Genomic DNA, 17,452 nt, shown 5'->3' on the forward strand with positions numbered 1-17,452 from the left:
AAACTCCATCTCTAAAACAACTCCAATAAATAACCAGACAAAATCACTCCCCTGCTTAAAATGGTCAATTCACTGGTCCCCATCACCCTTGGAATCTGCTGCCTGTTTATATTTCTCATATCACTGTTCACAACACACACATGTATCATCTAGGTTGATACCACGAAGGTCTCAGAATATGCCACATTCCATCACAATGCCACGTTTTTGTAGAGGTCACTGCCTTTCTCAGGAATTCCTTTAGTTTTCATGGACCTCCATGTCATCCTAAACCTGCCCCCTGATTGGTTTATATTCATAGTACACACATTCACTGATTATATTTGCGGTAAATGAGAAGCTGTGACAAAAATTAGTTTTTCTATCTTTTGGATTAAATTACATTTGGATTGGCCGTGAAGAAATCACCATTAGGGAAATGTCTTGTTGGTTCAGCTGGAGGCTAGAAAAGTGGAGGATCATCCCTAACCTTGAAACTAAGCCTGGATGCTAATTTTGCCTTCTGTGAAACAGATGATTTAAGCTGTCCTTATGAAGGAAAAGAACTCAATACACTAAAATTGACACAAGTTCCGTGAGAATTCTGATTAACAATTTCATAGGTTTGACACGTGTCTTAGTTACAAAAATCAACCTTTACCTCTTGAAATGATTCACCAGGACTCCCACAAGTTCACCAATTCGACTCTCATGAGTTGGCTGTTTGCTGAAGAGGCAGACAATGAGGTCCTTGTTGTCTTTTGTATGGAACACTACAAGTTGGTCCTTGCCGTTGGAGACGCTCAGACCAGTCAACTGCACAGAGACACATTATGGAAAACTGTTAGGTTGGTTCTCAGAAGAATACATTTAAAAATACATTTTGTCATTGAACAACAAATTGTTTTCTCAGTAACCATGATGACTTTTATTTTTACGAAATTTCACGGAACAAGCAGATGGAAGGAAATGAAGGGTAAAAATTAATGAAATTGAAAACGGAAAAACAATAGAGAAAAATCAATGAAAGAGCTGATTTTTTCGAAAGATCCACAAAACAGCTAAATCTCTAGTCAGAAAAAATAAGAGAGGAGATCTAACTACCAATATGAGGAACGGAAGAGGGGATATTACTACAGAACACATAAACATTAAATGGATAATAAGAGAATATTTTCAGCAAGTCTATGTACATGAATTCAACACCTTAGACAAAACCAAATAATTTCTTGAAAAACACAAACTACCTAAACTCACCCAAAAAGGAACAGATAACCTGAATATTGCTATATCTGTTTTAAAAATTAAATTTGTAGTTAAAAACCTTTCAAAAAAGAAAACTCCAGGCTCAGATGATTTCACTGGTGAATACTACTAAACGTTTAAAGAATAAACAACACCAATTCTCCATTTCTCTTCTTAAAAGCAGAAGAGAAGGGAAGGAAACACTTTGTAACTCATCTACAAGTATGAGGCCTGCATTATCCTGATACCAAAAATAAACAAAGGCAGTATTAAGAAAACTACAAACCAATACCCAATATCCTTCATGAACATGGATGTAAGAACGTCCAACAAAGTATTAGCAGATTGAATCCAACAATATATAAAAGCAATAATACACCACGATCAAGTGATGTTTATCAAAGAAATGCAAAGCTAGTTCATTATTTAAAAATCAATTAATGTAATCCATCATAGCAACAGAATAAAAGAGTCACATAAGCCTATCAATTGATGCAGAAAAAGCACTTCACAAAATTCAACATGCATTCATGATAAAAATTTCCCAGCAAACCAGGATCAGAAGAGGATTCAACCTGATAAATGACATCTACAAAAACACCCTAGCTAACGTCATACTTAGTGGTGAAAGACTGAACATTTTCCTCAAAGAGCAGGAGAAATGCAAGGATTTCCACTGACACTACATCACACTAGAAGCCCTACCCAGTGCAATAAGGCAGGTTTAAAGACATTTAAAAGGCACACAGATTGAAAGGGAAGAAACAAATGTCTCTATATTCAGATTACATGATTGCCTACATAGAAAATCCCAAGAGATCTACAAAATAGCTCCCAGAACTAATAAGTTTGTTTAACAAGCTCATCAGATACAAGGCCAACGTAAAAAAATATTTCTATATACTAGCAATGAACAATTGGAAACAGAAATTTAAAAACAAAACCATCCACAACAACTCCAAAACCAAAAATACTTAGACATAAACCTAACAAAATGGGTATAGGACCTATACACTGAAAACTACAGCATGTTGAAGAAAGAAATGAAATTAAAATGCTGATGAAAATTATAAAAGAAAAATCTAAGTTAATGGAGAGAAATAATGTGTTCATGGATTGGAAAACTCAAAAATGTTAAGATGTCAATTTCTCCCAAATTGATCTATAGATTTAATGCAATCCCAACCAAAATCCCAGTAGGATTTTTTTGTACATGTCAACAAGTTGATTTAAAATGTGTATGGAAAGGCAAAGGAACTAGAATAGCCAAAACAATTGGAAAAATAATAAAGTCGGAGGATTCACAGTAGCTGATTTTCTCCCTTATTATAAAGCTACAGTAATCAAGACAATGCACTTGTTGAAGGGATTGTTAAAGGGATAAAAACATAGATTAGTGGAACAGAATGGTGAGTTGGAAATAGACCCACACAAACATGGCCAAGTGATTTTTCAACTTAAAAAGGTGCATAAGGCAATTCAATGGAGAAAGGTTATTTTGGACATTTGGATAACTAGAAACATTTAGACATTCATATGTAAAACTTTTAGAAGAAAACATAGGAGAAAAATTTCTGTGGGCTTGGATTGGGCAAAGATTTCTTAGAAATAATACCAAAAGCATAATCCATAAAAGAAAAAAAAAGGTTAAACTGAACTTCAAACTGAAACCTTTTCACTGAGAAAGACACTGGTAGGCAAATGAAAAGACTAGGCAACAGACTGGGAGAAAATATTTTCAAAGATATATCTAATAAAGGACTAGTGTCCAGAATATATAAAGTACTGTTAGAACTAAACAAGAAAGCAAACAATTCAACTTAAAAATGGGCAAAATATTTAAAGTCAGTTCAAAGAAGACATGTGGGTGGTAAATAAGCGCATGAAAAGATGCTCGACATCCCTAGCCATGAGGGAAACGCAAATTAGAACTACAATGGGATACCACCACAACCTATCAGAATGGCCAAAACCAGAACAACAAAGAAGGAATAATACAAAATGCTAGTGAGGATGCGGAACAACTGGAACTCTCACACATTAAGGTGGGAATGTAAAAGGGTATAATCACCAGGAAAACAGTTTGGCAGTTATTCCAAAAGTTAAACATAGAATTATCATGTGACCCAGCAATCCCACTCCTAGGCATTTATCCTAAAGACATAAAACTTTATGTTCACACAGAAACTTATACACGAATGTTTACAGCAGCTCCACTCATAATTGCCCCAAATTGTAAATAACTGAAATAGGTGAATGGAGAAACTGTGATATATCTATACAATGGAATGTTATGCAGCAATAAAAAGGAATGAACTAATGATACAAATTATTGATCTGCAACAACATGGACACATTTCAAAGGCATTAAACTGAGTGAGGTGAGTCTCACAAGGTCACACACTGCATGACTCCTTTTACGCGATATTGGCTAGAAGACAACAGGTCAGTGGTTGTCAGGGTTTGGGGGTGTGGGGGTGGTTACGCATGTCCATGCATGTGTTAAGACCCACAGATCTGTACACCATCACCACTACCAAAAGCCGTTCTTATTTAGTAAATGTAAAGATGAAAGATATAGCGCCTTGATTGTTTTGATTCTTAGGAATTCTATTTTGGTTAGTAAAGCAGAAGCCGGATTTCTCAATTCGGTGGTTTGTTCCTCTACTGCAGAAAATACCAAAGTGCCACCTCCTGGCCGCCACAGGTGCTGTCAGTTTAGTCTGGTAATCAGCACTGACAGGGTATCCAACCGGGGACAATGCAGAGTGCCAGGCAGCCTGGGACGGGGCTGGAAGTACCACAGATGCTGAAGGAATAATCCCTGTGCAAGGGGCAATTGTAATCCAGTGGAAGAGGCAGACATCAAAGACCATTAACAGTTCACCCATTTGAAAGGCCACTCAGTTCCATGCCCACGTTTTGAGGTAAGGAAATTGAGGCTCAGTGAGGTTAGCTGATTTGCAGACCTGGGAACTGGACCTCAGGCCTGCAGACCGATCCAGACCCACGTTCTTTACCACAGCAAGCTTTTCCAAATATCGTGTACACATGAACAGAAGCTGCATAAATACGTGTTCCTAAATATGAAGTGAGTGTATTTTCAGAGCAGGTGAGTTCTGAGGTTGGTTTTAAAGAATGCCAGCCCAGTGCTTAATGGGGAGAAGAGAAAATATTCAAGGAATTCGAAATCAGTTCACAAACCCATGGAGATCATGGGCTTTCTAAGGCCACTGGTAAAGAGACTGTATCAATCTTTCTGCCAGTTAGATGTATCCTATTCAGCCAATTTTTAGATGATTAAATTAAAAGTATCATTTTTTTCAGTTTAAAAAACATTTTGTGTCTGTGATGCTTCACTCTCATTTGATTATTTTATATACAAAACACAAAATTGAATTTCTGTAGCACTTCACAGGAGAGCTTGATTAAAGCCTAATAAGATGAGAATTCTAACAGCATAACTGCCAGCGTATTCCAGAAGCAGTAGCTGTAGGGGTTCAGAAACAGAGTCAGCAGAAACAGATCTGAATACGAAAATCATCCGGATGGAGGATCCCTTGCTAGATGGGGTCTGGGCCCGAGGAGAGGAGCCTGTGACTTTTCTCAGCCACATTCCCACCTCAGGTTGTGGGCTTCTCTTCCTGCCTTTCCCTAGTCCACCCTGTCTGGGTGGCTTTATGCTGCTGCTGTGCCTAGGAATTCTTCCTGTGTATGCTCAGGCCTATGGGCACCCCGAGTCCCAGAAGGAAAGAGGAAAAACAGCACCCAAACCTTCTGCTACACAAATAATGAAAGGTTAAACCCCTGCTGTCACCAAGGCAGGACAGACAGCATCCAGAATGCCTCCGTTGGCTCTGGGAGATAGGACGTAAGTGGGGGAAAGCAGTGGAATACGGGAGGATGTGTGTTAATCCCAATTCAGCCACGTGATCCCGAGTGAGTCATTTAGTTTCTTGGGGGCATCTGCCCCCTTTATTTTGGCAAAATAAAGATCATACAAGATGCCTGGTCTACCTTATAACATTGTGGTAAGGATCAAATAGTAGCAACTCAGGGTATAAAAAGATAAAGAAGCAAAACCCCTCTGCCTTCAAGGGCTTTGACACTAAGAGAAGTTACCTGGAAACCTCTACAGCGGTACCATGCAAAGGCAAGGTATTGTGTGGAAACACATCAGTGAGTGAAGCGTGCACCATCTCCGTTATCTCTGGGCAGCCACAACACAAAAAAGTTTTCTGAACAGAAGTGAAACTCCTGATCCAGTCTTCCCCCTATTAGTTACCTTTTTATTTCTCATAATCTGTGGGATCCATGCTATGATAAATCTAAGGCTTCTCGGGTCTTGAAGGTTTCAATAGGAAAGATACAGTCTCTGATTCAACCCATCTCACATCTCCCAGAGCCTCCTCAGTAAGAAGGACCAAAAGAGTAAACACAGCTAGACAAGTAAAAGATCCAGCAGTTCCAGAAGGAGGTTATGAGGAATCAGAGCAGGTGTCCTCCTTTGCAATGGAGTAAGTGCAAGACAGCAGAGAGAACTAGAAAAGAAAACCTCGATCTTGTATTCTCATTTGCGAAATAAGAGCAAAAAGGACCAGTATTACAAAATGAAGTCATTCTGAAAGATAAATATGATAAATCAAAAACACAAATATATACATCGCTACCATTCAGCTTATCAATAGGTAATCTTTGTATATCATCTGTGTGCTTGTCCAACTAGAATTCTCTCCACGCAGTCAGGCCTGATGGCTTTCACTTTTTCTTGGCAACTGCAAAGTTTTGTATTTGTATCGTTTTTATTTTACAATTCTATATGGTACTTAAAAGAGTATTTCTCTTCATAGTAAGCTGGTAAATACTCAAATATATTTATTGTTATATCATCACTATAATGTTGGTTTTTAATTTTTTCCTAACCACTCAGTAATCTTTGGCAGCAAAGCACTGTGGATAAAGGAGAGAAGAAACTTCCTCCATTCTGTAAAAGAATTACAGGACCAAAAACAAGTATCATGACTGAGCACAGAGATTTTGGCCTGGATCTTTCAATACAATTTTTAAATAATAGAGACTAAGTATGGTAATACTCTTACTATTTTTACAAGTAGCAGGTAAAAAGGAATTAATTGGAAATTAAAAGATATAACCCTATTCCCACCAAAATACTCTATACAACTTGACTTGTCAAATAGGAGTTTAAAAATTGAAGTGTAATTTACATACAATAAAATTCACAAATTGTTAAGTGTATAGGTGGCTGATTTTTGACATCTAAATCAATTTCCATCATGCCAGAGAGTTTCCTTGATTCTTCTTTTTAATGTCTTAGTTCTATATTTATAAGTCAAACTGGCTTATTTAACCCTTGAGCGAAAAACATTAGCTCATTTCTTAAACCTAGAAACTCAGGCATCTACTGTAAGAACAAATTCACAAAATACTGAGTTTTCTCCTTACGCTTTCTCTGTTTTCATGGGTTGTGCCTTTAGGATCATGAGAATTTTACAAAGAAAATAGTTACTCTTTGAAGGTGTCCAACGAGCCAGATGCTAAAATGGTGACAATAAAGGAATTGTTTAAATTCTTTTTAATAATAGGTTTATTCAAAATAGCATGAAATAGGTGGTTTGGAATTTAAACTATTTTTGGTTGCCTATATATTCTTCTTATCATTAAGATTCCTCGTGATAGAATTTAACTTCATTTGGTTTCTCTCCATCGACAAATTCTTGGTTTCCAATTTCCAGATTTCAATAATTAAAAATTACTTATGTTGAGATTATAAACCCATTGTTATTGGATGAGATTCAGTCTCACTTTGTAGGACAAGAACCAATGCCAAGTATATGTCTATAGTTGCAAAACTGCATCTTGAGGTACAATATCAGGGGACAAGGTGAATACTCCCCCAAAGTCCATTGTAACTACATGCCACTTTGCTTGCTGTCATTTTTGCTTCATATGCCTCTCCACTACCCTCTCTGCATCTTTACGTCTCTGCCTTTCTGTGTGCATGCACATTGTTTGTCAGTGACAATTGTGGGGCCTCAAAATGCTAGCTGTAAACTCCAGAATCCCAAACAATAATTTCAAGAAGCTGTAGGTTTCTGGAGACTGTGTGCCTCACAAGAAAAGGCTCTGACATTTTATGACAAAAGACTCGAATAATGTAATAGGCCATGAGCCCTTGAGCTCTTGTTACTTTAAAAAAGAGTTAATGTTTTAAATGATGGTCAACTCCTTTAAAACCATCAAGGACTAACTAGGGAGAACGTATGCCTTTTTTCTAGTGCTTCACGTCTAGTTTCACCTGGGACCTCTTTTTTCCAGACTCACTCCCATAAGCATCTCCTCTATAGACTTTCTGATGGGAGGATCTCTTCTCTTCTGTGGGTCGTACTCTCCACATACACCTCGAAGGGACTTCATTAATATGGGTGCTTCCCCTCTGATCAAAGGGGGGATGTGCTTACCACACAAAGAGCTTTCATGGATTGTAGTGGTTACTTAATTTCTTCAGGTATCTGCTTGCATTTTGATATACACACGTGGCCTTTTGGATTTACTATTCTCTACTTTAGTTCTTTGGTTTGACTGTGGAGTTATAATATTTATGCTCTTTTGAGTTCCATTAACAAATGGATTTGGTTGCTCAATGATGGAGAACATTCTGTTCATTCTGTTTTCCATTTAGAAACTTGGAAGACAGATGCTCTGACTTTTTGCAGGACGCTTGGTCATTTTATATCTCGCTTTGTTTCTCCCCATCTCTCTTTTCTCTCTTTCCCTCCCTTCTTTCTCTTTCTCTCCCTCGTTGGCAGAACTAGCTATAAATCAGAAATCTCAATTGTGCAGGTTTGTCAGGGAAATAACACACAGTTTAGTATAACTGAGAGCTTATCCCTTTACAAACAACCGTCACTTGAAAGCAACAAAGTGCTTGTGCCTGAGCCGCTGTGCAAGAGGGCTGGCTGTCCTGAGGTCACCATGCAGTGAGGAACCCAAGCCTGTCAGAGAGCTCAGGTGTTGTGCTCCCGTCAGCACTCCTGATTCAGGCCACGCCCACCCAGCCCTAGTGCCAGACAGGTGAGTGATGAGGGTGCCAATGATTTCAACCCTCAGCTGTTGAGTAACACAGCCTTTGAGTCTTCCCAGCTGAAGCCCTAGATATTATGGCACAAAGGCAACCTGGCCCCACTGTGCCCTTTCCAAATTCCCGACCCATGGAATCCATGAACATAATAAAATGGTGGTGGTTTTAGTCCGGTAAGTTTGGGGTGGTTTGTTACACAGCAATAGAACTGGAATAAAGATTTGGAAGGAGTGAGGTGCTATGGTAACACAATCCTAAAACAGTTGGCACTGGCTTTGGGAAGTGGGTGGAAGCGGGAAGAGCCCTGAGGAGAGTGCTAGTGGGATGTTGGTGGGCTAGGAGGCAGTCAGCGAGGGCCTGAAGGAAAGCAAGGAGAATATCATCTCAAGCTTGAGGAAAGGGTCCCTTGTTATGGAGTGGCAAGAAAACTTGACAACACAGTTGCCTGTGGGAAGGTAGAGAATAGAAAATGTTCACAAATTCAAGGATCTAGATAAGCATTTCTAGACAGAATACCAATGAAGTGCCACCTGGCTTCTCCTTGCTGTCTATGAAAAAACGTGAGGAGAGAGACGATCTTAATAAAGAACTGTTCAGCTTTCACGCAAAATTTAGAGGAAATCTAAAGAAGGCTGTACCTGCTGGGTTTGAAAATGAAACTGTTTCGTATTTCCAGCTCCTCCAGATGGCAAATGATTCTCAAATGAAGAAATAGTTCTAAGGTTATGATCAAATCCAGAGTGGGATTGTAAAGTCCTTTATCAAAACCTCGGAGAGATCTAAGGCAGTGCTTCAAAGGAACTTCCAGGCAGACTAACGGCTCTCCGAAGATCTGGAGGACGCCTTACAAATTTTCTCTATTAAACGGCAGGGCTCTTAAGAGTCTTAAGGGCCTTGTCCCACAGTGCGTCACAAGGAACCCCAGGTTCAGGGCAGTTTATCTTGCAGAGATTGTGGGTGGGTGTGTTGTCTAATGGAGTAAACTGTATATAAATCAATGTACAATAAGTCTACCAAGGTTTCAAAGGAACTGTATCGGGTTAGACAGAAAGGAACAGAGACATCAGAAAAGGTGATGAGGCTTTTGGACTCCCAGCCTTTGGGGGCAGGAAGCAGACTCAGGCTAGTTAGCTGCAAAACAGATGACCAGTGACTTATGTGGCTCCCATCCCCCGTCTCTTGGAATGGAGAGTATCTACTGGGGTATCCCATCCCGTTATCACCACTGTATGCTGGGTGTGTGGGGCATGCAACATGCACTTAAAGTGTCCTTTTAAAGACCTGACGTTCACAGGTCTTCAGAGTGAAGGAACTAGTTGGGGACTTCACCTGGATTGACTTACGTGATAAGATCCAGGATCTCAACCCCGAACCTGATGCCATAGAGACTCTGGGGCATCATGGGAAGGGATGAATGCATTCTGCATGTCAGAGTAATGTAAATAATATTTGACCAAGGGGCAGACTGTGGAAGATTTAAAACATTTTCTCTAACCCTTTGACACAACCTTCCATTGAGAGATGGGGGGAGGGGTCTATGTCTCCTCCCCTTGAATCTGGGCTGACTATAGACCTGCTTTTACCTACTAAAATGCAACAGAGGTGAATCTGCATGACTTCCGAGGTTAGGTATAAAAAGAGATGTGGCTACTGCCCTGGTCACTCATGCTCAGAGCCTTCCATAAGAAGTCTCACTGCCCTAAGGCCACCATGTTGGAAGAAGGCCAAGCATCTCTGAAAGGCCTTGAAAAGCTCTCCAGTCAGCAGTCCCACTCCTGAAGCCCAGGTACCAGTCATCTGAGTGAATGAGCCTTCAAGTGATTCCAGCTCCCAGCCTGAGTCAGCCCCAACCTTCTAGTCTTCCAGCCGAGGCCTCAGATATTGTAGAGCACAGACAAGCCCTTTCTGAATTCCTGACCTGAAGAACCCACGACCGTAATCAAATGGTTGTGGTTGTAAGGTTGGGTTAGATTGTTATGCAGCAATAGTGGCCAGAAAACAGAGAAATCTTACTTTCGTAAATGTATCATGGAAGGAATGCATAACTTGGGATAACTGAGAGCTTCTTCTTTTAGAAACAAATATCACTTGCAACAAAAATTTAAAAATTTTACCGTCTGGGAAAAACATTTAAGAAAACACGATACTTAGAAATGTTTCCCAGCTTCGTTCAACGTAATGAAATTATTCTTTTCCTTTCGTAAGGATTCAGAGCTTTTATGGTGAACATTAATTTGTAAATGTGCTTTAAAACAGACGCCTCTTCAGGCTGCCGGAGTTCATATGACTGTACTTGGACCACCGGCTCCTAAACCACACCAGTACGTGTAAACCACACGACATTCTGATGGTGAAAGAAAACGCATTATATAAAACATGGGCCACGAGCAGTCACAAAAAAATTGTCTTAAAGCCGGGATAATCGACTTTGTACACAAGGAACTCGTTATGAGCCTCGGTTCTATCCATCACTATTATTCAAGTCAGGGAAGATCATTGTAATCAACTGACTAAAGGGCTAAGTTTATATAATGAGGGACAAGGGCTTTCAATTCTGATTTTAACAGGTCGGTGAAAGTTAATGCAGTAAAAACTCTTTCATAAGTTTCCAATACTGATCCATCTAACTGCACCGAATCAGTAGCATCTCCATATTGAACTTCAATTTCTTCCAAATAGTCTACATCCTGACAAGGATAAAAGGCACCATCAAGAAGACAATTTACAACCCACATAATGTTCTTATCACAAATGAACTTAGTACTTTACAGAATTAAATACAAATGTCTTTGGGGAGTGTCATACAGGAAGCTGGGCCTGCCATCGCTTCCTGTGCTAATTCAAATGCTTGAATCGTTTTCCCCTTTTGTTGCGAGTACCCGATGTGCGGCCCTCAAATTTGGCTTTTTCATGTTTAGCTTACGTTTGTCAAATGCCTTGCTAGAAAGGTGGTTAGAACCCACTAGTTCATGGGTATCAGCCCAATGGCTATTTGTTTTCTTTTAACTAAAAATCTCAGGCCTATTGAAGGTCTCTCTCCTAGAATACGTGGCAGTTTGAATTCCTGGGTTTGTCTCGCAACTTAGAATTCAGGAGTCTCATGGGGCGGCTGGGTGGCTCAGTTGGTTACAGTGTGAGCTCTGAACAACAGGGTTGACGGTTCAACTTCTACATGGGCCAGTGAGCTACGCCCTTCACAACTAGATGGAAGACAACTGAGCTGCTGCTGAGCTTCCTGCGCCGAGCTCTTAACAAGGTTGCTGGTTCAATTCCCGCATGGGATGGTGGGCTGCGCCCCCTGCGGCTAAAGACTGACAACAACGACTGGACTTGGAGCTGAGCTGCGCCCTCCACAACTAGATTGAAGGACAATGACTTGGAGCTGATGGGCCCTAGAGAAACACACTGTTCCCCAATATTCCCCACTAAAATTTATTAAAAAAAAGAATTCAGGAATCTCATGAGAAGTTGAATTTTAATTCCATAAAGACTGCTGTGAGGAAATAGGTCAAGAAATCACTTCAACAAATGTTTAGTACCAGGTCATCTAGTAGAATTGAACCAAATCTCCTGAGTCTTCCTGTGCTTTCTGTTTTCATATATTGCAACTATCAATATAAAAGTTAAAGACTGCTTGTAAAAGACTGACTTCGTTTTAATTACAGCTTCAGATTTGTTGTGTGGGCTTGGGAAACAGATAATCAGATTCGTCACAAGGGTATTTGAAGCAAGACAAATGGCCCAAGAGGGCCCTCCTGTAGAAAGAGCATGCAAAATTTAGTGCACATTCTTCATCAGGTCTATTTTGACTATGCAGAAGGTGTGGAAATCCCCCCGCCCCCCTATGTTCTATTTATCCCCTATGGTTTATTTAGGCCAATGACTATAACGCTGGCTGCATATCAGAATCACTGGGGTTATCTGATTTATTTGGTCTGGGATCGGGCTGGGCCTCTATACTTTTAAAAAGCTCCCCAAGTGATTCTAATCTCACACAACCATTGATTTAGGTAAAACTATTAAATAACTGGGTCCTAGGCAGTCAAATTATTATTTTACAAACCTAATTGTTTTACTAATTGAATCAAGTTTTATACTACCCAGTTTAAATTTATTTTTTCTCTCTCTTAAAATACCAACTTAATTAAGAGGCTTTCCTAACTGGTCTTTTAATTGAAATTTTTTAACCATACAAATTAATGACCCTCTCAATGCAAAAAGATTATTCACTCAATTTTAGGTTTACTTCCTTTATCCTGTTTGTCGACAAGTTGACTACGTGTCCACTAGCGCCCCCTCTATTTTAGGGATGATGAGTGATTCTCGATTGTATCCTGGTCATTGTGGGTATTGTATTATCAGACTCTGTATCTACTTTAAATCTCCTATATTAGCAGGCTTTTGCTACAAATGGATCAGTAGTGAGAGGGGCCCCAACGCTTTTCTGCCGGATGGGAGTGGACGGCCAGGCTCCACTTGGCCGTGACACCGCCAAGTGTACGGAGAGTATAAGAGGCCCCTCAACTACCAGGAGCGGGTGGAAACGTAGGCTCCTCACTCACTGGGCCTTCCCAGACACTAGGGGGCCTCCCCTGACACTATGGGAGGAGCAGAGAAGGGGCACCTCCCTTCCCCTGGGTGCAGGAGGGAAGTGCGGGTTCCGTTTTGGGGCTCTTGGACATCACTCCAGCAGGGACTGGGAGGGCTGGCCCTTTACTGCCAGGCAAAGGTAGCGGTCTAGGCTTTCCACTAGGCCTTTGGTGATTGGAGTTGGGGGGCCTGTCATTTTTTCCTCCTGGTGTTCTTCTGGAGAAGAGTATTTATTGTCAAAAACGTTTCTGTGTTGCTAGGCTGTCTATTTCCTGGTCCTCTGGCAAGAGAGGGAAAGCTCTTCTTGTCTGTGCCCCCTGGCATTTCTGTGTATGGGGCTTTCCATCACCCAGTCCAGGATGTACATAGGAAGCAAAAAGAAAACCCTGGGAGCTCACTGCCATGTTGCTTGAGTCCTAAGGGCCCTCGCTAGTCCACCTTCTCTCCACCTTTCAGTCTTATCCAATACAGTGAGTTTGTTTTGTACTATAGTGTCCAGGGTCCTTCGCTGTATTTAGGGAGAAGGATAGGGAGAAATGCATCTATTCCATCTTGTCCAGCAATGGAAATTCCAACTCTCTCTTCCAGATTACGCCTGCAAACGAAATAGAAAATGCAGCTTTCTCCTTCGGGAGTTCAGAGTGCAGCTGAGGAGCCAGGAGACACACGTTATAGGAGTGGGTGACATGAGCTTGTGTGGGGAAAAGGGGCTGCACGTTTCCCTCTTTAATATACTGATGACTCCAATGTGAACATCAAGTCTAGACCTTTCTCTGGAGCTCCGGATGAGTATTTCTGCCTGTCTGGGACAAGCACAGATGCTACATAATGGTCCCCTGGAGGGGCTATGGGGACCACATATCTGACCTGGCCAAAATGAAACTCAATGCTCTCCTTCTCAGGGCCCTATTTCAATGAAGGACCACCAGTCACACGACATCCCAAGCCCCAGAAAGGAATCCTCTTCAATTCCCCCCAGTTGTCCATTCTCGACTGGGAGGCAGCACAAATCTGGGCTCTGCCTGGGCTCAAATCTGGGCATTGCCTCTTTATGTCCTTGGGTAAGGCTTATCAGTGCTCCATGCATCGGTGACGTCTCTTTAACAGGGTTAATGATACTACCTACCTCGTAGGGAAGATGAAAAAATTATCTAAATTAATATTAGGGCGATGCAAACGTAATTGCGGTTTAAAAGGTTAAAAATAACTGCAAAAACCGCAATTACTTTCACACCAACCTAATACATGTAGAAAATTAAACTAGTGCCGGCACATAGAAAATATACATACTCTATATATTTTAAAGTTAGTGTTAAGAATAACTCAGAAACCTCTTACAGCTTAGTCTCTTCTATCTCTGGTGCCACTATTTCTATTGAGATTATTCCAAGAGTCCCTGAAATGGTATTTACTTCACCAACCTCTTCCCATTTCAGTCCATACTTTTTAATGCTGTCAGAATTAGCTTCCTAAAGAACAAACCTCATCATGCTACTTAAAATCTGTTGCTCTGAATTGCCAGCAGCAGTAGTGCACACATTCCTTTAAGAATCTGAAAAAAGCTACAGGTGCCCAGTGCAGAAAAACGCATAAGCATTTGCATGAACATATGAGCCCCTGAAACTCTTCCTGGGAGACCATTGCCAATAGCTGGGAAACCATTTCCGCCCCTCTTCCACAATTCATGCTTATCTTTGTTTTCGCACTTAATAAGTTGTACGGTGATGTTCTCTGTCTACATTTACCTCACCCACTAAATAATAAGCAGAGGTGCTGTCTTTCTCATCTTTACCTCCCTAATACCCAGCATGCTGTCATAGTCCCATAGTAGATAATCAAAATGTATTGAATGTGTGGAAAACAAAGAGAGTAAAAGGTGCAGAAGAACTCAAAGTGTTCTCTTTGCTCAGGAAACGCTGATGGTTCCCAGGTGTGCCTCTCTATCAAAGCCAACCCTTCCTCATCGCCTTACAAGCCCTATTCTTTTTTTTTTTTTTAATAAAAACTGGCAGATTTATTCTGAAGGGGCCATTTTTAAGAAGGAAGGTGGAGAGGGGCATTGTTTATTGGGGTGACGATTGTTAGTAAAGTTACATAGGTTTCAGGTGTACTATTCTGTAATACATTATCTATATCTCACATTATGTGTTCACCACCCAGAGTCAATTCTCCTTCCATCACCATATATTTGATCCCCTTTACCCTCATCTACCACCTCCCTCCCCCCTTACTCTCTGGTAACTACTAAACTGTCTGTGTCTATGAGTTTTTGTTTCTTCATTTGTTTTTCTTTTTCTTTTGTTGTTTTCAGTTTTTGATATCCCACATATCAGTGAAATCATATGGTTCTTGACTTTTTCTGACTTATTTTGCTCAGCATAATAATCTCAAGATCTATCTATGTTGTCGCAAATGGCATTTTTTCATCTTTTCGTATGGCAGAATAGTATTCCATTGTGTATATATACCACAACTTCTTTATCCAATCATCTATCGAAGGACACTTTGGTTGTTTTCATGTCTTGGCCACTGTAAATAAAGTACAAGCCCTATTCTTACTGGTCACCTTACAAGCAATTTCCCCTCTCTCTCCTTACGCTCTCTGGATGTTCTTATCCACTCTTATAGTTTTGGCTACTACACATCAATGGCTTCCAAATGTATGTCTTCATTCTGGATTGTTCTCCAGACAAAAATGTTCTCCATTTTTTGTTCTTCAAACACCTCAATGAAATTTATTTAAGAATGAACTTATTTCCACACTTTCCTACCACATCCCCACTTTTTTCCACTCCATGTCCCATCTTGGTGAATAAGCAGCACTGCCATCCACCCAAGGTGTCCAAGACAGAAGCTTATGCGTCTAGACCATTTTCTCTCCCCAGTGCCTATGGCCTCTTATTTCTACCACTGAAACAGTTCTTGCATCAGCCCCCTTCACCCTTCCCAGCCATCCTTGCATGAATTCAGGTTCTTACAAGTTCTTAATAGGATTAGAGCAGGAGCCTCTTGACAGCTTTCCTTGCCCCCAATTTTGACCCCTCCAACTCAGTCATCAACTCCCATTTATTGAGCACCTACTACACGGCAGTAACGAGAGTCCACAACCCTTTATTCACAGAGTCTATGTTCTAATGGAATTTATGGGGGAGCCTGAGTGTAAACAACTATATAATGGGACAGTAGTGACATGGTCTAGGAAGAGGAATAAAGGCATAGAGAGGGAGAGAATCGATCATTCTAGACAACCCCTATGAAGTTATTTTGGGCAGAGACCTGAATGAAGTTAGGGAGCCATGCAGTTATGTATCTGGGAGAACACTCCAGGCAGAATGAAAAGCAAGAGGAAAGAATAAACAGGGAGGACCCCAAGGGCTGACTTCATCCTACTCCTCGGGTTTCTACAGGCACAGGATTGTCAATTTGCAAGGGGGCGAAGAGCAGCTTACAATTATGGGACAAGAATGAGGCCCCGGACTTGACATGCATCATTTCAGGCTTATTTACCTGCATCCCATTTCAGGCTTCAATACTCCACAGAGGTGGGTGCTGTTGTGAAAACAGGGCATAAATTCAACAACAACCCATATGCTTCCACGTATCCTAATAACTGTGTTTGCCAGACTCTACTGGGAGGGGATTTCTCTATTGTCCATTAACATTTCTAGTGGAATGGTCTTAAAATGCAATGTGAGACATTTTTACAACTCAACAAGCTGTGTGAAATGGTAGTAAGGGATGGAGCAGGGCAGTAAGGGACGACACTGGAGGTGTCGTCCTAAGGAGCAAAATGACTGTTCCATCCACAGAAACCCAAGATGTAATTGAGCAAAGTCAAGAGACAGAATCCTGAACTTGTCAACGTTCTTTACCCCCTGGGTAAAGAACGTGCCATGGCACATTGTAAAGATGTCTTTATTTAGATATGATTCTAATAAAATGAAATATGTTTTATGTCTGTTATATTAGAAAATCAGATTCTCCCTGTATGTAGTGCTCTGCAACTTCATCGTAATAATTCAGGGTAAAGAAAAAGTTTGCTCTGGATCTTAACCAATGACAAAGAAACAAGCTCGTTTATTTAGGACCAGTGTAGCCCATCTCCCCGTGATGTGGGGAGGGTCAAATGAGACAATGTATGGGGATGTCCATTACAAGGGATAAAGTCATCAAATATAAGGTGATTTTATCATAGCTTATATTACTCTCCTTTAAGGAAAAACTTCCGATAAGACAATCCTCAAACATGAAACCATAAAGAAGATTTAATCAATACCATAAAGAAGATTTAATTTTTGACACAGATCACAAGATCATGAAGCTTTCTAGAAAACTCTGTCCCTCCCTCTGTTTTTGTCTCTCTTGCCTGTGTGTGCGTGCACAGAGTTGAGAAAAAAATCGAATGGCAGAATTGAATTTGGGGGCAAGTCCAACTTTCGACACACACTTCTAAGAAATATTAATAGTTAGAACAAAAGTGAATAAACTTGGAGAACAGAATAGCTAGATTAGTGGCTCTGCTCATGGCTGCACACGACA

The 17,452-nt window shown here is 40.6% G+C and overlaps 1 protein-coding gene across 1 annotated transcript in view; it reads right to left on the bottom strand.

Moving 5' to 3' along the window:
• The window catches only part of MYO1D (myosin ID), a 285,824-nt gene that overhangs the window by 86,727 nt on the left and 181,645 nt on the right, over positions 1-17,452 (bottom strand). Inside the window, exon 21 of the mRNA XM_019732584.3 lies at positions 641-795. Coding sequence (XP_019588143.1) covers positions 641-795 — 155 coding nt within the window. The remainder of the gene's footprint in view (positions 1-640; positions 796-17,452) is intronic.

The sequence above is a fragment of the Rhinolophus sinicus genome, chromosome 12, assembly GCF_057876585.1.
Source record: "Rhinolophus sinicus isolate RSI-liver-muscle chromosome 12, RSI-T2T, whole genome shotgun sequence".
Lineage (NCBI taxonomy): Eukaryota > Metazoa > Chordata > Mammalia > Chiroptera > Rhinolophidae > Rhinolophus > Rhinolophus sinicus.